Genomic DNA, 16,774 nt, shown 5'->3' on the forward strand with positions numbered 1-16,774 from the left:
CGGTTTCTGAGGAGCTGGAGATGGGTACACTTCCCACAGATGAAATCAGCAGGGACACTGACGGCGTCCCTCACCTCAAACATTCTGCAGGAGGAACATTGCACTACCTTCCCTGCCGTCCCCTCTAGATAAAAAAAAAGAAAGAAAGAGCTTACCTGTTATTCACTCCCCTTCTCAGCAAGCACTCACTCAGCAACCTCTGCACCCCGCACGATAACACCTCAGGGAAAATAAAAGAAAAACTACTGACCAGTCACCAGCCAATCCCTTACCTGCAGGCTGTGACGTCACGGTTCAACTTCTTTCTACTTCTACCTGCCCTCGCGCCTTCCTCTTGATCTTTACAGCGGTTGGGTTTTTTTAGTTAGAGGAGGGGGTAGGGAGGGAAACACTGAAGTGTTTCGAATTCAAGTGTCACTTGACAACAGCTCCTCCACAAGTTAGTGTGAGCACACGGACGTATGCAAATTTCCCCTGCAACGGCCAATCAGCAGCTCCGCTCTACTGCCCTCTGCTGGATGCTTGTCTTCACTTGAACAGCTAGGGTCTCTTGCTCAGGTACACCTTCAAGTTAGGGTGAGCATTGGGGTATGTGCATTGTAAACCTATCTTTGCATCCCTTGTAGTGCTTAATCTGCTCCTATTTAATATGTCACAACTTCCTTCTCTAATATTATCCAACACTCTTGCTCCTCATGCATCCTAATCCTCTTTCCTGCTATGGCCAGCCCCTTCCAATTTAGTTTGAAACCCTCCCCAATCACAGTAGTGAACCTCCCTGTGATTACATTGGTTTCAGTCCTGCTGAGGTGCAACCCATCCCTTTGACTAGATGCTTCCTGCCCCAGAACTGGTCCCAATGCCCCAAGAATCTAAAGCCATAAGATGCAGAAGCAGAATTAGGCCATTTGGCCCATTGAGTCTACTTCGCCATTCGATCATGGCTGCTATATTTCTCATTCCTATTTTCCTGCCATCGCCCCGTAACCCCTGATTCCCTTATTAATCAAGAACCTATCTATCTCTGTCTTAAGGGCACTCAGTGAGTTGGCCGTCGCAACATTCTGCAGCAATGAGTTCCAAAGATCACCATCCTCTGGCTGAAGAAATTCCTCCTCCTCATCTCAGTTTTAAGGGATTGTCCCTTCTGTCTGATGCCCTTGGGTTTTAGTCTCTCCTGCTAATGGAAGCATCTTCTCCATGTCCACTCTATCTAGGCCTCTCGGTATCCTGTAAGTTTCAATGAGATCTCTCTCTCTCCTCCCCCCCCCCCCCCCCCCCAATATCCTTCTGAACTCCTTGAGTAAAGGCCCAGAGTCCTCACCGCTCCTTATATGACAAGCCTCCTCTGGATCCCCTCCAAGGCCAGCACATCTTTCTTTAGCCCTTTATCCTGTACCTAACCTCAAATGTCATTTATCCATCCCATCTTCCTATATCTACTCTCTCTAATGTGTGACACTGGGAGTAACTCAACATTGCTGCCTTTGAAGTCCTACTTTTTAAACTTGCTCCTTCGTTCCTGAAAGTCTAACCCCCAGGACTCAATACCTGTCCTCTCTGCATTGGTACCAACATATACCATAACTTCTGGCCCACTTTTCTCTCCTGCAGAATATTCTGAACCATCTTTGTGATATGATGTCCTATACCCTGGCACTAGGGGGGCAATACAGCTTGCAGGACCCATGATGGTAGTTATAGAAATACCTGCCTGCTCCCCTAACAATGGAATCTCGTGTAGCAACTCATTTCTACTCTTTGCTGAAAGGATGTGCTGGCCTTGGAAAGGGTATAGAGGAGGTTCAGTGGTATGATCCCTGGAATGAAGAGCTTGTCATGTGAGGAGCGGTTGAGGATTCTGGATCTGTACTCATTGGAGTTTAGAAGGATGAGGGGGCGGATCCTGTGAAGACCTGCAGGATACTGAGAGGTCTAGATAGAGTGGACGTGGCAAGGATGTTTCCACAAGTAGGAAAACCTAGCACCCGAGGGCACAGCCGCAGACTGAAGGGACGATCCATTAAAACTGAAGATGAGGAGGAATTTCTTCAGCCAGAGAGTGGTGATTCTATGGAACGTTTTGCCACAGAAGGCTGTGGAGGCCATATCACGAGTGTCTTTAAGACGGAGATAGATAGGTTCTTGATTAAAGGGATCAGGGTTATGGGAAGAAGGCAGGATAATTGGAATGAGAAACATATCTGCTGTGATTGTATGGCAGAGTGGATTCGATGGGCTGAATGGCCTAATCCTGCTCCTATGTCTTATGCTGTTCCCTCCTGTGCAGTACCTTACCTATTGGTGTCATAATCTGACCTGTACTTCAGGGTATTGTCACTCCAGGTTGTCTCCAGAGTACCAGGATGAGAGTTGCATCCACCCTGAAGACTGGACTGATCCAGGCGGTCACTCATCAACTATCCTGAGCTCTTGCTGCCTGTGAGGTGGCCATGTCCTGGAACATACAGTCCAATAATGTCTCAAGTTTCCTGTTCCATGTTGACTGCAGCTGCTCTGAGCTCATACCTGGAGACACTTTCTTCACATGTAACTGCCACCCCCACAGCATATGTAGTGTTCTGAAGTTGTGCAAAACACAGGCATTGCATGCAACAGGCTTCGCTGCCCATCCATAATGTTTTTTAAAAGCTTCTCCCTCCTTTAGAATCAAGTTAGTACCTTTTTGATTTTAATTATTGCCTTTAGACTGGCTTTATGCAGGTTTCTGCTCTATTATTAATTCAACGAATGTTATTCTTGTCCCAATTTCAATTTTTTAATTTCCTGGCTCCTAATTTAAACCAATGCCTTAGTTTAGAGAGGGGGAAAAAAGTGAAATACTTGGTAACCATTTACTTAACCTGCTTTCTGGTGAAGCCTTGCTTTGATATGTTGTTAAGTAATCTCTGCCAAACTGTGGAGGAGGTGGGAAGATCAAGCCGTGAAGCTTTCTGACTTGGCAGACCCATGTTTAAAAGCACCCCTTTCCACCCAATGTTTGTTCCGCGAAGATAGGGCGAGATGGAATCAGGGCCGTCGTCTCTGGAGGCAGTTCTGAGATGGCCAAAGAAGAAGTTGAGTGTCAAGATGGGTGTGTTACAGAACCGAGGCACAGATTTTGACCCAGTTATATTAAAAGCTGTTAGACCTTCTAGGAGAAACCCCTCGTGTCCTGTTTTCTCCCCCCACCCACCCCCATGTCCCCACCATAGCCACTTCCAGTATCCACTGTGGGCAGACCTCAACAGCCATGTGGAGATGGAAATAATTAAACTTCTAACACACAATACATGTGAGCTCTCACTCATACACACTTGACACTGAAACTCATTTAAAAGAAAAATCCCCTCAAGTGGTCAATCTGTTGTAAAAACAAACTTCTATTCAATAACAACGTCAAGATAGATAATACTTTAATAATCTCTTAAATCTGTCATTCAGAATTGAAACTCAGCCAAACATTCATAATGGGCTCAGCTGTAATAACAGCACTTGGAAAATGTCAACCTCAAAGCCAACTGAAATTGTAACCATAGGTGTCTCATGCTTTTTTATCAATGCACTCCAGCAGCAGATGTCTGTTTTTTTTTTAAACTATCTGAACGCTCCAACCTGTTTTTGTACCTCTATTTTTAAAGTGCTGTGGAGCTATATCACTTCAGATCATGACACTTGTACAGACCTTTAAATCCACCCTTTCAAATATGTATGCACCTCCTTAAAATTGTGGTTCCCACACCGTGTTTATTTCCTTGGAACAGCCAAGGGTCTGTTTGAACTCTGAACTTATTCATATGGCCCAGTAGAATAGTATTTCCTGCCTGTGCAATTCATACCCTTCACTCTGTCGGCAAAAATGGCATCTTCTGGAATTGGGAGTGGGACTTCTGCATCTACCGTGTGTGGCACGGTAGCACAGTGGGTAGCACTGTTGCTTCACAGCTCCAGGGTTCCAGGTTCAATTCCCGCCTTGGGTCACTGTCTGTGCGGAGTCTACACATTTTCCCTGTGTCTGCATGAGTTTCCTCTGGGTGCTCTGGTTTCCCCCCACCAGTCCCGAAAGACGTGCTGTTAGGTAATTTGGACATTTCTGATTTCTCCCTCCGTGTACCCGAACAGGCATAGGAATGTGGCGACAAAGGGCTTTTCACAGTAACTTCATTGCAGTGTTAATGTAAGCCTACTTGTGACAATGTAGATTATTATATTATCTGGTCCCGGCTGCTATTTAGAAGTGTCCAGATTCATTCCAACTTGGCAAAAATCCGGGCCTCTGCATAAGTTCCATGTTTTGGACATCTTAAACTTAGTTTTTGCTCTTTGGTATTTCTGTATTGTAGCCCATGTTGAACTTTTGTCATTCTGTGGCCGCTGTCCCCCAAGAAGATCACTATGTCCATTTTCTGTATATTGTTAGGGTCACTTGAAAATGCCAAGTCAAGATGAGCACAGCTTCAGGTGACAACTGGACCATGAAGCAATTCTGCATTATATTTGTCAATTTTGACTCCAAACCACTTGAGTTAACATCAGTTGATCAGAAAATCTAGGGCATCTCTGCTTCAGTTTATTGTCTCACCCTAAGATGCATGCTAGTTGCTGTTCACAATAAAGCATGAATAATCATTTTCTTATGCCAAAATAGTAATTAATCAAATAAATAGACATTTTATTCTCCTAAAAGCACTAGTAATTTTATTTGATAGACTTTTCTGAAACGTGCCAGTGTCATGAATTAATTTTTTTGACTAAATGGTGTAATTTCTTCAATTATATTGGCACATGAGCGATCAACTTTTCAATATATACTTTGATTGTGAGTTATCTGTGCTATTCAGTAGAGATCATTACTGATAATTGGAAGCATATGATTCCAATAGAAATGGGCTGGAGGAAAAGAAGCCAAAAGTGAGAGAAAATTTAAAACTGAAATTGGGCGGAAAGCAAGATAGGAAAGCTACAGCATATTTTGCAGTCGATTCCGCCGTTGATCTTGTTTTTAAAAAAAAGCTTCTAAAATGGGGGCTTGACAGAAGTAATCCCATGGTGCTCCTCCAAATCTACAATACAGAAAATAAATTACAATGGGTAATAAATAGTTACATTTATTGTTGTTTCATATCCGCACACTTCTTTAAACATATTTGAATGGTGCCATGAAAAGCTCCTTCTGTGGCCACGCAGGTTCTGGAATTTAACCTGGTGCTTGACCTACTGAGCAACAAGACAACGTCTGATATCAATGGAAGGTTAGATGCTGAAAGAGGAAGAATTCATTTTTTAAAACTGTGTGTACACATATGCTTATGAAGTCCTTGTCCAAGTTTAAACTTTAATACCTTTGAATGTACACTTGACAGCAAACTAAACTGCATATGAAAGCATAATTCATGAAGTTTTAACAATTTCCAGGTGGCAAAGTAATCACCATCTTTGGGATGCGTTATTTTTCCAGTAGTTCATCTTTTCTCTGAAATTTTCGATCATTTTCATCTGTTAATGATGCGGTAACAACACGATAACAGTTGAAGAAAAGCTGAACCGTAGGAAAATCGAACTCAACAATGAATCTCAAAAAATGGAGGCTATATTGAAGCTTAAAAATTTTAATTGTATCGAGTTAAAACTTTGAAATTTGCTTTCATATGCTTCTGTTATGTACATCTAATAAGTTACACAAGGATGTAAGTATATATTAAATATCGGTAGATATACACACACTTTTTAACAATGAAAAATAATCAAGTATTATTAGGATGCAAACTCTTAAGTCTTGCCTTGTAGCAGTATTATAATTTCATTCATGTATTTTTTAAAATGCCAAGTTTCTGTAATTTGATTTTTAAGCATCTTCTGAGATTTTTGAATTTACTAGGAAATAAACCACGTGAAATGGTATTTGAATTATTTGTTTCAGCTGCAGTTCTTAATGGAATTTTGTAAAGTAAAATTAGTCCATTCCCATTTGGTTACATGTTGGATATTCTTTCATGCTGTGACTTCTTTAGCACAAATCATATTAAGTGTTCAGTGCTTATTCTTGTAGGATTTGGAAGTACTTCTGGCTTTGGAAGTAATACTTCAGGCACCACCACATTTGGATTTGGATCAGCCACTAAACCTTCAGGAAGCCTCAGTGCAGGTTTGTTTGTAATTTTGTATCTGTCAATGCTCAGCAGTGGATAGGATGGTCAGGAATTGATTTGAAGTAACTCATTCTTGCACGGCATAGCAGGAAGTGTTTGAGTTTTCAAATATATTGACGAAAGACACTGAACTACAAACCCTGACCTCGTGGTCCAGCTGTAGTTGGACTAAACATTTTGCATGATAGCAAAATTGTATTGCAATGAAACTAAATGTACAGATTTACTCACTTGTAGATATGCCCTACCCTGAAAATATTTGGACATTGCCATTTAAAATGAAACTTCTTGCCCTCTGGGGTAAGTTGTCTCAAAGATGACATGGCAGTATTTGATAACCTATCAATTGACCAAGCAGCCTGACTTGTGGATAAAACCTTTATTAAGGACGAGAATTCTTCTCACTTGGCTTAATGTCCGAATTGGCAGGGTGGCCGTGACTGGATAAGCAATAAGAACCAATATTCTTCTGGTAAGAATTTGGGCCTCAACCACTGCCCCATTGAACTCTTGAGGATCCTGAATCCTTGGCTTTTGCTTGTCTGCATCTAAACACGCTGAGCTTTATAAATTATTGATTCATTCATGGGTGTGGGCATCCCTGGCTAGGCCAGCATTTATTGTCCATCCATAATTGCCCTTGAGAAGGTGGTGATGAGCTGGTTTCTTGAACTGCTGCAGTGAGTTGGTGTAGGTACATCCACAGTGTACAAAGGAAGGGAGTTCCAGGATCTTGACCCAGTGACAGTGAAGGAACAGCAATAAAGTTCCAAGTCAGGATGTTATGTAGCTTGGAGGGGAGCTTGCTGGTGGTGATGTTCTCGGGTGTCTGCTGCTCCTGTGCTTCTAGGTGATAGAGAGGTCGTGGATTTGGAAGGTGCTGTCGAACTATGCTTGATGAGTTGCTAGAGTGAATTTTGTAGATGATGTACACTGCTGCCATTGTATGTCGGTGGTGGAGGGAGTGCCAATCAAGTGGGCTGCTTTGTTCAATATGGTGTCAAGTGTTATTGGTGATGCACTCATCCAAGCAAGTGGAGCAAATTCAATCACACTCCTGACTTATGCCTTGTAGCTGCTGGGCAGGCTTTGTGAGTCAGGAGGTGAATTACTCACTGCAGGATTCCTAGTCTTTGACTTGCTCTTGTACCCATAGTATTTATATGACTACTCCAGTTCAGTTTCAGGGTGAATAGTAACCCTTAGGATGTTTGTGATGGGGAATTCAGCAATGGTAATGAACATCATGGGGAGATAGTTAGATTCTCTCTCTTTTAAGATGATCTGTGCCTAGCACTCGTGGCTCGAATGAAACTTGCCACTCATCAGCCCAAACTTGAATTTTGTCCAGGTCTTGCTTCATAAGGGCACGGACTGAACCGGCATCTGAGGAGTTGCAAATGGTGCGGAACATCCTTATGAAGGGAATATCAATGATGAAGCAGCTGAAGATAGTTGGACCCAGGACACTACCCTGAGGAACTCCTGCAGTGATCTCCTGGGACTGGGCTGGTTGACCTCTCAACAACCACAACCATCTTCCTTTGTGTTAGATATGACTCCAACCAGAGTTTTCCCGCTGACTTCCATTGACTCCGGTTTTGCTAGGGCTCCTTTATGCCACATTCGGTCAAATGCTGCCTTGATATCAAGGACAGTCACTCCATCCTCACCTCTTGAGTTCAACTTTTGCTCATGTTTGGACCAACGCTGTAATGAGATCAGGAGCTGAGTGACCCTGGCAGAAGCCAAGCTGAACATCCGTGAGCAGGTTATTGCTGCGTAGATGCCATTTTACAGCCCTGTTGATGACTTTCCATCACCTTTCAATTGAGAGTAGACTGATGTGATAGTAATTGGGTTTGTCAATTTTCCACATTGCTGAGTAGATGTCAATGTTGTAGCTGTACTGTAACAGCTTGGCTCGGGACGTGGCCCAAAGCATTTGCAGTATTCAGTGCGTTTTGACATTTCTTGATATCGCGTGGAGTGGATCAAATTGTGTGACGGCCAGCACCTGTGATGCTGGAGACCTCAGGAGGACGCAGGGATGGATCATCCACTTGGCACTTGTGGCTGAAGATAGTTGCAAATGCTTCAGCCTTGTCTTTTGCTCTAATTTGCATTGAAAATGGGGTTAATTGTACAGTCTTCTCCTCTGGATAATTGTTCAATTGTCCACTATCATTCACAGCTGGATCTGAACAGACTGCAAAGCTTAGATCTGATCTGTTGGTTGAAGGATCGCTTAGCTCGGTCTATTGCATCCTGCTTTCATTGTTTGGCATGCAAGAGCCCTGTGTTGTAGCTTCAGGTTGACGCCACATTTTTGGATATGCCTGGTGCTGTTCCTGGCATTCCCTCCTGAACTCTTCATTGAACTACAGTTGATCCCCTGGCTTCGTGGTAATGATAAAAGTTGGGGATATGCTTCGCCATGAGGTACAGATTGTGATTGTATACAATTTTTCTGATGGCCCTCAGCCATGGAGTTTATATTTCTGAGACTATATATAAATGGCAAGCAGAAGTATTGTGTGTGGATTTCTTTTTGGAAGGTCTAATACAGGTAGGGAATATACAGTGAATGGTGGAACCCTCAGTCAGAGAGATCTAGATGTGCAGGTCCACAGGTCACTGAAAGGGGCAACACAGGTGGAGAAGGTAGTCAAGAAGGCATACGGCATGCATGTTTTCATTGACCAGGGCATTGAGTATAAAAATTGGCAAGTCATGTTACAGCTGTATAGAACCTTAGTTAGGCCACACTTGGAGTATAGTGTTCAATTCTGGTTGCCACACTACCAGAAGGATGTGAAGATGTTAGAGAGGGTGCAGAAGAGATTTACCAGGATGTGGCCTGGTATGGAGGGCATTAGCTATGAGGGGAGGTTGAATAACTTATTCTCACTGGAACGTAGGAGGTTGAGGGGCGATCTGATAGAGGTCTACAAAATTATGAGGGGGCATAGAAAGTGGATAGTCAGAGACTTTTCCCAGGATAGAGGGGTCAATTACTAGGGGCATATGTTTAAGGTGCGAGGGGCAAGGTTTAGAGGAGATGTACGAGGCAAGTTTTTTTTTTTACAGAGGGTAGTGGGTGCCTGGAACTCGCTGCCGGAGGAGGTGGTGGAAGCAGGGACGACAGTGACGTTTAAGGAGCATCTTGACAAATATATGAATAAGTTGGGAATAAAGGGATACGGACCCTTTAAGGAAATCTTAATTTAGACGAGCAGCATGGTCGGCACAGGCTTGGAGGGCCGAAGGGCCTGTTCCTGTGCTGTACTTTTCTTTGTTCTTTGATTTGGTGACTCCTAAGGCAAAATAAAAAAATAGGATAAGGATTACTGCTGATGTGGTAAATAAATACCAACAGTAACTGGTTGTGCAAAGAGCCCATTTCTGCGTTGTAATTTCTATATGATTCCACATAATTAAACATGGTGATAGGTTTATATTGGTGCTCAGCACCAAGCTGACCAATAACATTTCTAAATACTGGAGCATGTTTTCATCTGTTCATTGTTAGTGAAATGTTTACATTTTAAATGGAGAAAATCCTGGAGGTTAATTTAGCATCTAACCAGGGTTGTACACTTGTTCCAGTGATTGGTAATATTTGTATTGCTGAGGCACTAATGCATAGAAGAGTTTAGGTGTTGCTATTCATGACACTAACTGGAGTTTAAGTATTAACCGCTTCTAAACAGTGTTATTGCTTTGTCGCCTTCTGTTGAGAATTTGAAGACCTTGATTTTCTTCTTGATTCAGCTCATCAAACACCTAACTAGGATTTAATGTTCATCATCTTGTGTCTGGTCGCCTGGTCAAGTGTTTTTCTGCAATAAAAGAAATGTGTTGTTAAATGGTTTCCCAGCATTGCTTGCTGGCTATTGCTTTCAGTGAAGCATTTGGGAGGCTCAGTCACTGAAATTGAGAGACCAACGAACATGTAGGATTTTACAACTTTTTAAACTTAGAAATGCAAATGACCATTTCCTGTGACTTTTTAATGAAACCCAAGTGCTCCAAGTCATGCACTGCTGTTTTCTCTAAAAAGTTAGCTTTTAACTCATTGCTGATATGTGCAGTGGAATCCCTATCCCAAGGGTCACTTTGCTTTTTAAAGAAGATAGTTTTCAGTTCATGCTGTCACTCTAAAACAAACCGTTACTGTAATAAAACTACTCCAATGTCAGAGGTATCTCTGTTCTATTACTTGTTGCTGTTGTTCTATTACTTAATACCAAACTACAAGATAAATGCAATTTTTACTAAATCTCAGATGTGCTCTTTAAATTTCTAACTTCATTATCACCTGCTTTCTTCTTGTTTGCATTCTCTCATTTAAAAAGAGTAACTTTCAAAAATGTGGCATTAATTTGCTTTAAATCTTCATTTCTAACCACTTTTATCCAGTTAAAGCCAAAATGATGATGCATGACAATAACCTATGGAACAGACCAAATCTGATGCAATTTTATACATAAAAACAGGTCTGAAAAAAGCTGTCAAACTGACAACTCATGTAACAATAGCTAGCCAGAATAAAGTTGTCTAACTGACCACTCGTGTAACATCTCCGGCACAATGATAACTAATGCATAGGGCAGAACGTGGTAGAAAAGCAAGGAGTCTGAAAATTGTGAACAATGTTTTATGAATGCTTATCATATTTGTACCAACTTTCTTTCACTCCTATTCCTATTTTGCAGAGTTGTTTACTCTCTCTCTAGTATTAGTTATTAAACCCTTTCAAATAAACATTTTTGCATCTCCATTAAAATGACAGGAGATGGTAATTGTACAAGCATTCTATAACATCACTCTCAGAAGCCTCTATTTGTCTCTTTATTTAGTACGTCCAGTCTGGACTATATTCCTCAAGAAACATTGCTGAAAGTTGATTAGTCCATTATAGTTCAGAAATATTCTTCAGATTAACTTTTTTGAGTGGTTTCACTTTCATCTTCAGTTACTAATTGTACAGCCCATTGTTTTGACACTGGAAAATGTTATTTTGATGTACAGAACAGTATGTTAAACTGGAAACTGCTATTTATAGCTGCAATAATCTGGACAGTTTAACGTAGTACTTCCGAGGTTTATAGATCATCTTTTAATGAACCGAATTTATGCTAAACTTTGATTTTACAAATTTCCTCTGCAGTTAAGACCAACCACATGCTTTGTGAACAGCACGTTTTCTTTCAAGTTCTCTGGGATAAACTTAACGTTTGTTTCATGAGAGTGGTGTGGATATAATTCAAAAATCAATAGATTGAAAAAAGACTTGACATCAGGGATATTTTTGGGATTCAAGATATTCTGTTTACCGGAGGATTTCTTTCGGTTTTTAGTTATACGGATGACATTATTGAAGGTACTAGTGTGACTGACATTTAATTTTTCCCCCCACAAACTTATTTTCCCTTGCTGTTCCCGAAGGAATTGATTTTTTCCCCCCTTGGTATTCACCTCCGTGAGCTTTTGGTGGTGTTTTCGTTGTGAACCAGACAATGTGTGTCAGCCAAATATTTGACCCTGGCCCTGCTTATGATGCACACATGCAGATCCAGCAGGGATCACTGGAACTGTAAGGGAATCCTGGCTGATTTTCCACCTCCCTAATTCGTGGTAGCATTTCTGTCATCCCTTTTTTAGTTGAGATCAATTAAGTCAGTGCAAAGTTGGCACCTTCCTGGTCTGAATTTTTTTAAAAAAGCAAAGACTGAAAGTTCTGGAAAGATGTAGCAAGTTAGTCAGCATCTACAAGAGAACAGGCCTTCTTGGCCTGTGTGGCTTAGCTGTATATTAAGTAAACTTGTTGAGCCATAAGTAAAGCTTAACTGCAATTCTTTTTAAAAAATAAATTTATAGAGTACCCAATTATACATTTTTCCCCCTATTAAGGGGCAATTTAGCATGGCCAATCCACCTAACCTGCATATCTTTGGGTTGTGGGGGTGAAACCCACGCGGACAAGAGAATGTGTAAACTCCACAGGGACAGTGATCCAGGACCGGGATTCGAACCCAGGTCCTCAGTGCCGTAGGCAGCAGTGCTAACCACTATATCACATGCCGCCCTTAACTGCAATTCTAAATATGATTTTGATGTAGTTTTTTTTAAGATCTTTGATATAACTTAACATTTCTTTTATTGCCCCTTGCATTTTACTGTCTGCATTGAGAAAATTCATATGATCAGCACAGCTGATGTAAATCGCAAATCCACTCAATGGGCGGCACGGCCGCACAGTGATTAGCATTGTTGCTTCACAGCGCCAGGGTCCCAGGTTCGATTCCCGATTGGGTCACACTCTGTGCAGTCTGCACGTTCTCCCTGTGTTTGCGTGGGTTTCCTCCGGGTGCTCCAGTTTCCTCCCACAAGTCCCGAAAGACGTGCTATTGGGTAATTTGGACATTCTGAATTCTCCCTCTGTGTACCCGAACAGGCGCCGTAATGTGGCAACTAGGGGCATTTCACAGTAACTTCATTGCAGTGTTAATATAAGCCTACTTGTGACAATAAAGATTATTATTAAACATATGGAGCTGTGTATAAGAACGATACACAACGAGATAGATCAAATTCTTCATCGTTAAGCATCGCACCCAACTGTGGCGGTTGCTAATTGCGCAGGCTATTTTTACAAATAATGCACTGATTATTCAGTGACCTTAATTCTGGGTGCCTGATTAATACGCACACAGTTTATCTGGGTTTTTAATGGAAATATGAATAATAGTTGCTGCTACTGGGGGGCATGGTAGCACAGTGGTTAGCATAGTTGCTTCACAGCTTCAAGGACCCAGGTTCGATTCCCAGCTTGGCTCACTGTCTGCGGAGTCTGCATGTTCTCCTCGTGTCTGCGTGGGTTTCCGCCGGGTGCTCCGGTTTCCTCCCACAGTCCAAAGATTTGCAGGTTAGGTAGATTTGCCATGCTAAATCGTCCTTCGTGTCCAACAAGGTTGGATGGGGTTAAAGGGTTATGCGGATAGGGTGGAGGTGTGGGCTTAGGTAGGGTGCTCTTTCAAAGGGCCGGTGCAGACTTGATGGGCCGAATAGCCTCCTTCTGCACTGTAAATTCTATGATTAACATATTTGACCATGAAAATGTATGTATTTGTGATGTGTTGTTAAATGTCTCATTTATGATTAAATACTGGATGTTTAGAAAACATTTTTTCCCTTGAGCTATTTCTGCTTCTACCTCCACCCCATGTGTATGTCCTAATCATTATTTGGCTCTGATTTTTTTATCTACATTAGGAATACCCAATTATTTTTTCCAATTGAGGGGCAATTTAGCATGGCCAAGCCACCTACCCTGCAAATCTTTTTGGGTTGTAGGGGTGGGACCCACGCAGACACAGGAAGAAGGTGCAAAGTCCACACGGACAATGACCTGGGTACTTGGCGGCGTGAATTTGTCTCTGTGTTAAGTGATTTGATTTTTAGTAATTTTCATTTCCTGATTGGCTTCTTGTGACACGTCATTAATGTTATTTGCTGCTTTTGGACAGCCTGATGATATCACTGCATCTCAATGCTTGGTATCCCTATTGAAGAATTCTAAAGAGAGGTAAAGTTAGCCATCGAGATCGCTAGATCTCTCACCGAGGCTTTGTTTGAGGTCAGCAGTGTGGCCTTGCTTTGCTGCTGCCTGCAAAATCCAGGCCATTACCTCGAGTATTCAAAACTTGAAATGAAACCAGATCCATAGAAAGCTGAAAGATAATGGGCAACATCTTCTGACTGTTCATGTTCCGATCCTGCCGTTGGCTCACCCCCACCACGGGGTTTCCCGGTGGCATGGCATGGATTCAGTGGGAAATCCCCTTGACAGCGGCAGGGCTAGAAGATCCGCCACCGAGAGGAGGCCAAAGTATCTCGCCCAATACATGTCTGCTTTTTACCATGTATTAGTAATATATTTGTTTTTTTAAAGATTATTTTTGTATTCCTGAGCCAAGTCTATTCAGTACTATGATTTCATTTGTTGATGTTTAATGCCTGCAGTTTGGTAAAACCCTGAATGAACCTTAATGTGTTAATATTTCACAATCACAATGATTTGCTTGGATGTTGTCAAATACTTCATGAGTAGGTTTTTGTTTTTATTTTCTTGTGCAAGGCTTTGGCAGCTCATCTACATCTGGATTTAACTTCAATAATCCTGGGATCACAGCATCTGCTGGCCTGACCTTTGGTGTGTCCAATCCTTCAACATCAGGCTTTGCCAATAATCTAGGGGGACAGCTTCTGCAACTGAAGAAACCTCCAGCTGGAAACAAGCGAGGCAAAAGATAGGGAACTGTCAATGTGGGAAGGGGGATATATTTTCTTAAATTAGGCATGGCTCATGTGGTTCTATGTCCTAAATATTTTTTTTAATAGCTGTAGATACAAAATTACCAACAAATAGAACGTTTATATTTCAGCAGGTGAGCTTTAACCAGAAATTCCTCAGATTCCAAAAGGATTCTGAAAACGATCAGTTTTAAAAATTGAAGATTATATTTTTGAAAGTAAAGCAAGATGGATTGTGTACCTGGATAATTTCGTAAACACAGCATAAATACATAGTGTATCTCTTTTCTACTTCAGGAATTGGTTTCAAATTTATCTAAGAACAGCTGCTATGTAAGTGAGTTTGAACCATGGGTGCTGCAGATGTCTGCATAACTGCAAAACTCATTTGTGTAAAGTCAATGATGTACATGTTTTAATATGGAAATTCACAACTATCATAGCCTTTAAACATCGCACTTTTTATACAATAGGTACTGCCCAATATTTGTCTTTGAAGTTTAAAAAAAATATAGAATGTCATACTTTTGATGATGAGTAGTCAAGGTACTTTGGATGAAAGCTTTAGTAGTGGTGACTTTCCTTTAACACACAGTTAATGTCTATTTTTGTAAGATTAGAGGATACAGTTATTGAATGCTTTTGCTAGCGAGCTGGGGAAGTTGAGATTTGTCGAGTTGGAAGAGGTTGTTAGGAATGTCACTGTCCTGAATTTCATTGTATGTGTTTGCATGAGGACATGCATTGTGCAGACTTGACCTGTGATTCATCTTTCAGTGACTTTTGAAGGCCAGATCTTTTGAAAATTGTTTTCTTTGTGATTTCACATTTATACATTTTGTTTCAAAACTGTGTAGTGAAGCAGTCACCGATATGACAATGTCTGAAAATTGTTGTAAGTTTTGGCTTTGAAGAAAACTGACTTGTATTTGGGGGAAAATGATAATTTGGTTAAAATAAAACATCTTTCACAAGTATTGTCTTGCTGTATTTTTTGCTTTAGGCCTGCCACTAAATCTAGGGATAATGATACAACCGATTCTGCAAAATTAACCTTGGATCGGTTTGAAATCAAAGTAATATCCTTTCTTAATAAGTTTTCATTGGATTACCACAGTAGCATAACTCAATGCAGACAAACCATAGAATCCCGACAGTGCAGAAGTAGGCCATTCGGCCCATCAAGTCTGCACACACCCTTTGAAAGAGCACTCTACCTAGGTCCACACCCCTGCCCTATCCCTGTAACCTAACTTACACAACATTAGACACTAAGGCAATTTCGAATGGCCAATCCACCTCACCTGCACATCTTTGGACTGTGGGAGGAAACCGGAGCACCCGGAGGAAACCCATGCAGACACTGGGAGAACATACAAATTTCACACACAGTCACCCAAGGCCAGAATCAAGCCCGAGTCCCTGGCTCTGTTAGGCAGCAGTGCTAACTACCGTGCCTCCCACTCTCGCTAACACTTTTGCATTTGGCTCAATGTTAGTGACCAATTATTTGGATTTTAAATTCTTTAAAAAAATATTTCTATTGATCTTTTAGAATTTTATACAAAAACATACATAAACTACAAAATTACAAACAACAGTAAATCGCTAACAGTGACCAATTCCTTAAAATACAATATGAACAGTTGCCATCTACAGTGGAACCCTTCAATTGATCCCCTCATGGTATATTTGACCTTCTCAAGATGCAAAAACCCCATTAAGCCACCTAACCACGCTAAGGCAGTAGGTGGAGGGGCCACATCTGGAGTGAGGCACAGCCATAGTGAGTTTTAAACTTCAGAATTTGAAACTGGGAATTCTGTGCATCTTCAGAGTGTTCTCGCCCTGGTGCAGCTGGGGCTGCAAGGAAGAGAGCTGATTGGTAAGTAGTGGGAAAGATCGGTAAGTCCATCCAACTTTTATCACTTGGAGTTGAAAATACATTTTGTGGTTTATAATCTGTAAGGGCTATAATTTGTGGAAAGAAGGGCCATAGAGAATTGGATTTAATCTGATATCAAGCATCTTCCAAAGTTTTAATTGAAAGGGGTAAGTCATGGCAGGCGAGCTCAAAACCTTGGTTTGCTTCTCTTGCTCGATGTGGGAAGCCAGGAACATTTCCAGTGCCTGGGACCAGTATGTGTGCAGAAAGTGTCTCCATCTACAGCGCCTGGAAGCCCGGGTTTTGGAGCTGGAACAGCAGCTGGGGACACTGAAGCATCCGTGAGGCGGAAAGTGTTGTAAATAGTAAATATAAACCACGGGCTCAAACTCTGCAGGAAGGGCATGGGTGACCAGGCAGA

The 16,774-nt window shown here is 41.6% G+C and overlaps 1 protein-coding gene across 4 annotated transcripts in view; it reads left to right on the forward strand.

The window, feature by feature from the left end:
• nup58 (nucleoporin 58) overlaps positions 1-15,442 on the forward strand; it is a 101,161-nt gene extending 85,719 nt beyond the window's left edge. For 2 of the 4 annotated variants that reach the window (XM_072476902.1, XM_072476904.1), the window contains exons 15-16: positions 6,050-6,145; positions 14,293-15,442. In XM_072476902.1, coding sequence (XP_072333003.1) covers positions 6,050-6,145; positions 14,293-14,468 — 272 coding nt within the window. In that variant the 3' untranslated portion in view covers positions 14,469-15,442. Of the gene's footprint in view, positions 1-4,420; positions 4,597-6,049; positions 6,146-14,292 lie in introns of those variants that run through there. The other 2 variants (XM_072476905.1, XM_072476906.1) reach the window with 2 other exon arrangements.
• The last annotated feature ends 1,332 nt before the right edge of the window (positions 15,443-16,774 follow it).

The sequence above is a fragment of the Scyliorhinus torazame genome, chromosome 15 (assembly GCF_047496885.1).
Source record: "Scyliorhinus torazame isolate Kashiwa2021f chromosome 15, sScyTor2.1, whole genome shotgun sequence".
Taxonomy (NCBI): Eukaryota; Metazoa; Chordata; class Chondrichthyes; order Carcharhiniformes; family Scyliorhinidae; genus Scyliorhinus; species Scyliorhinus torazame.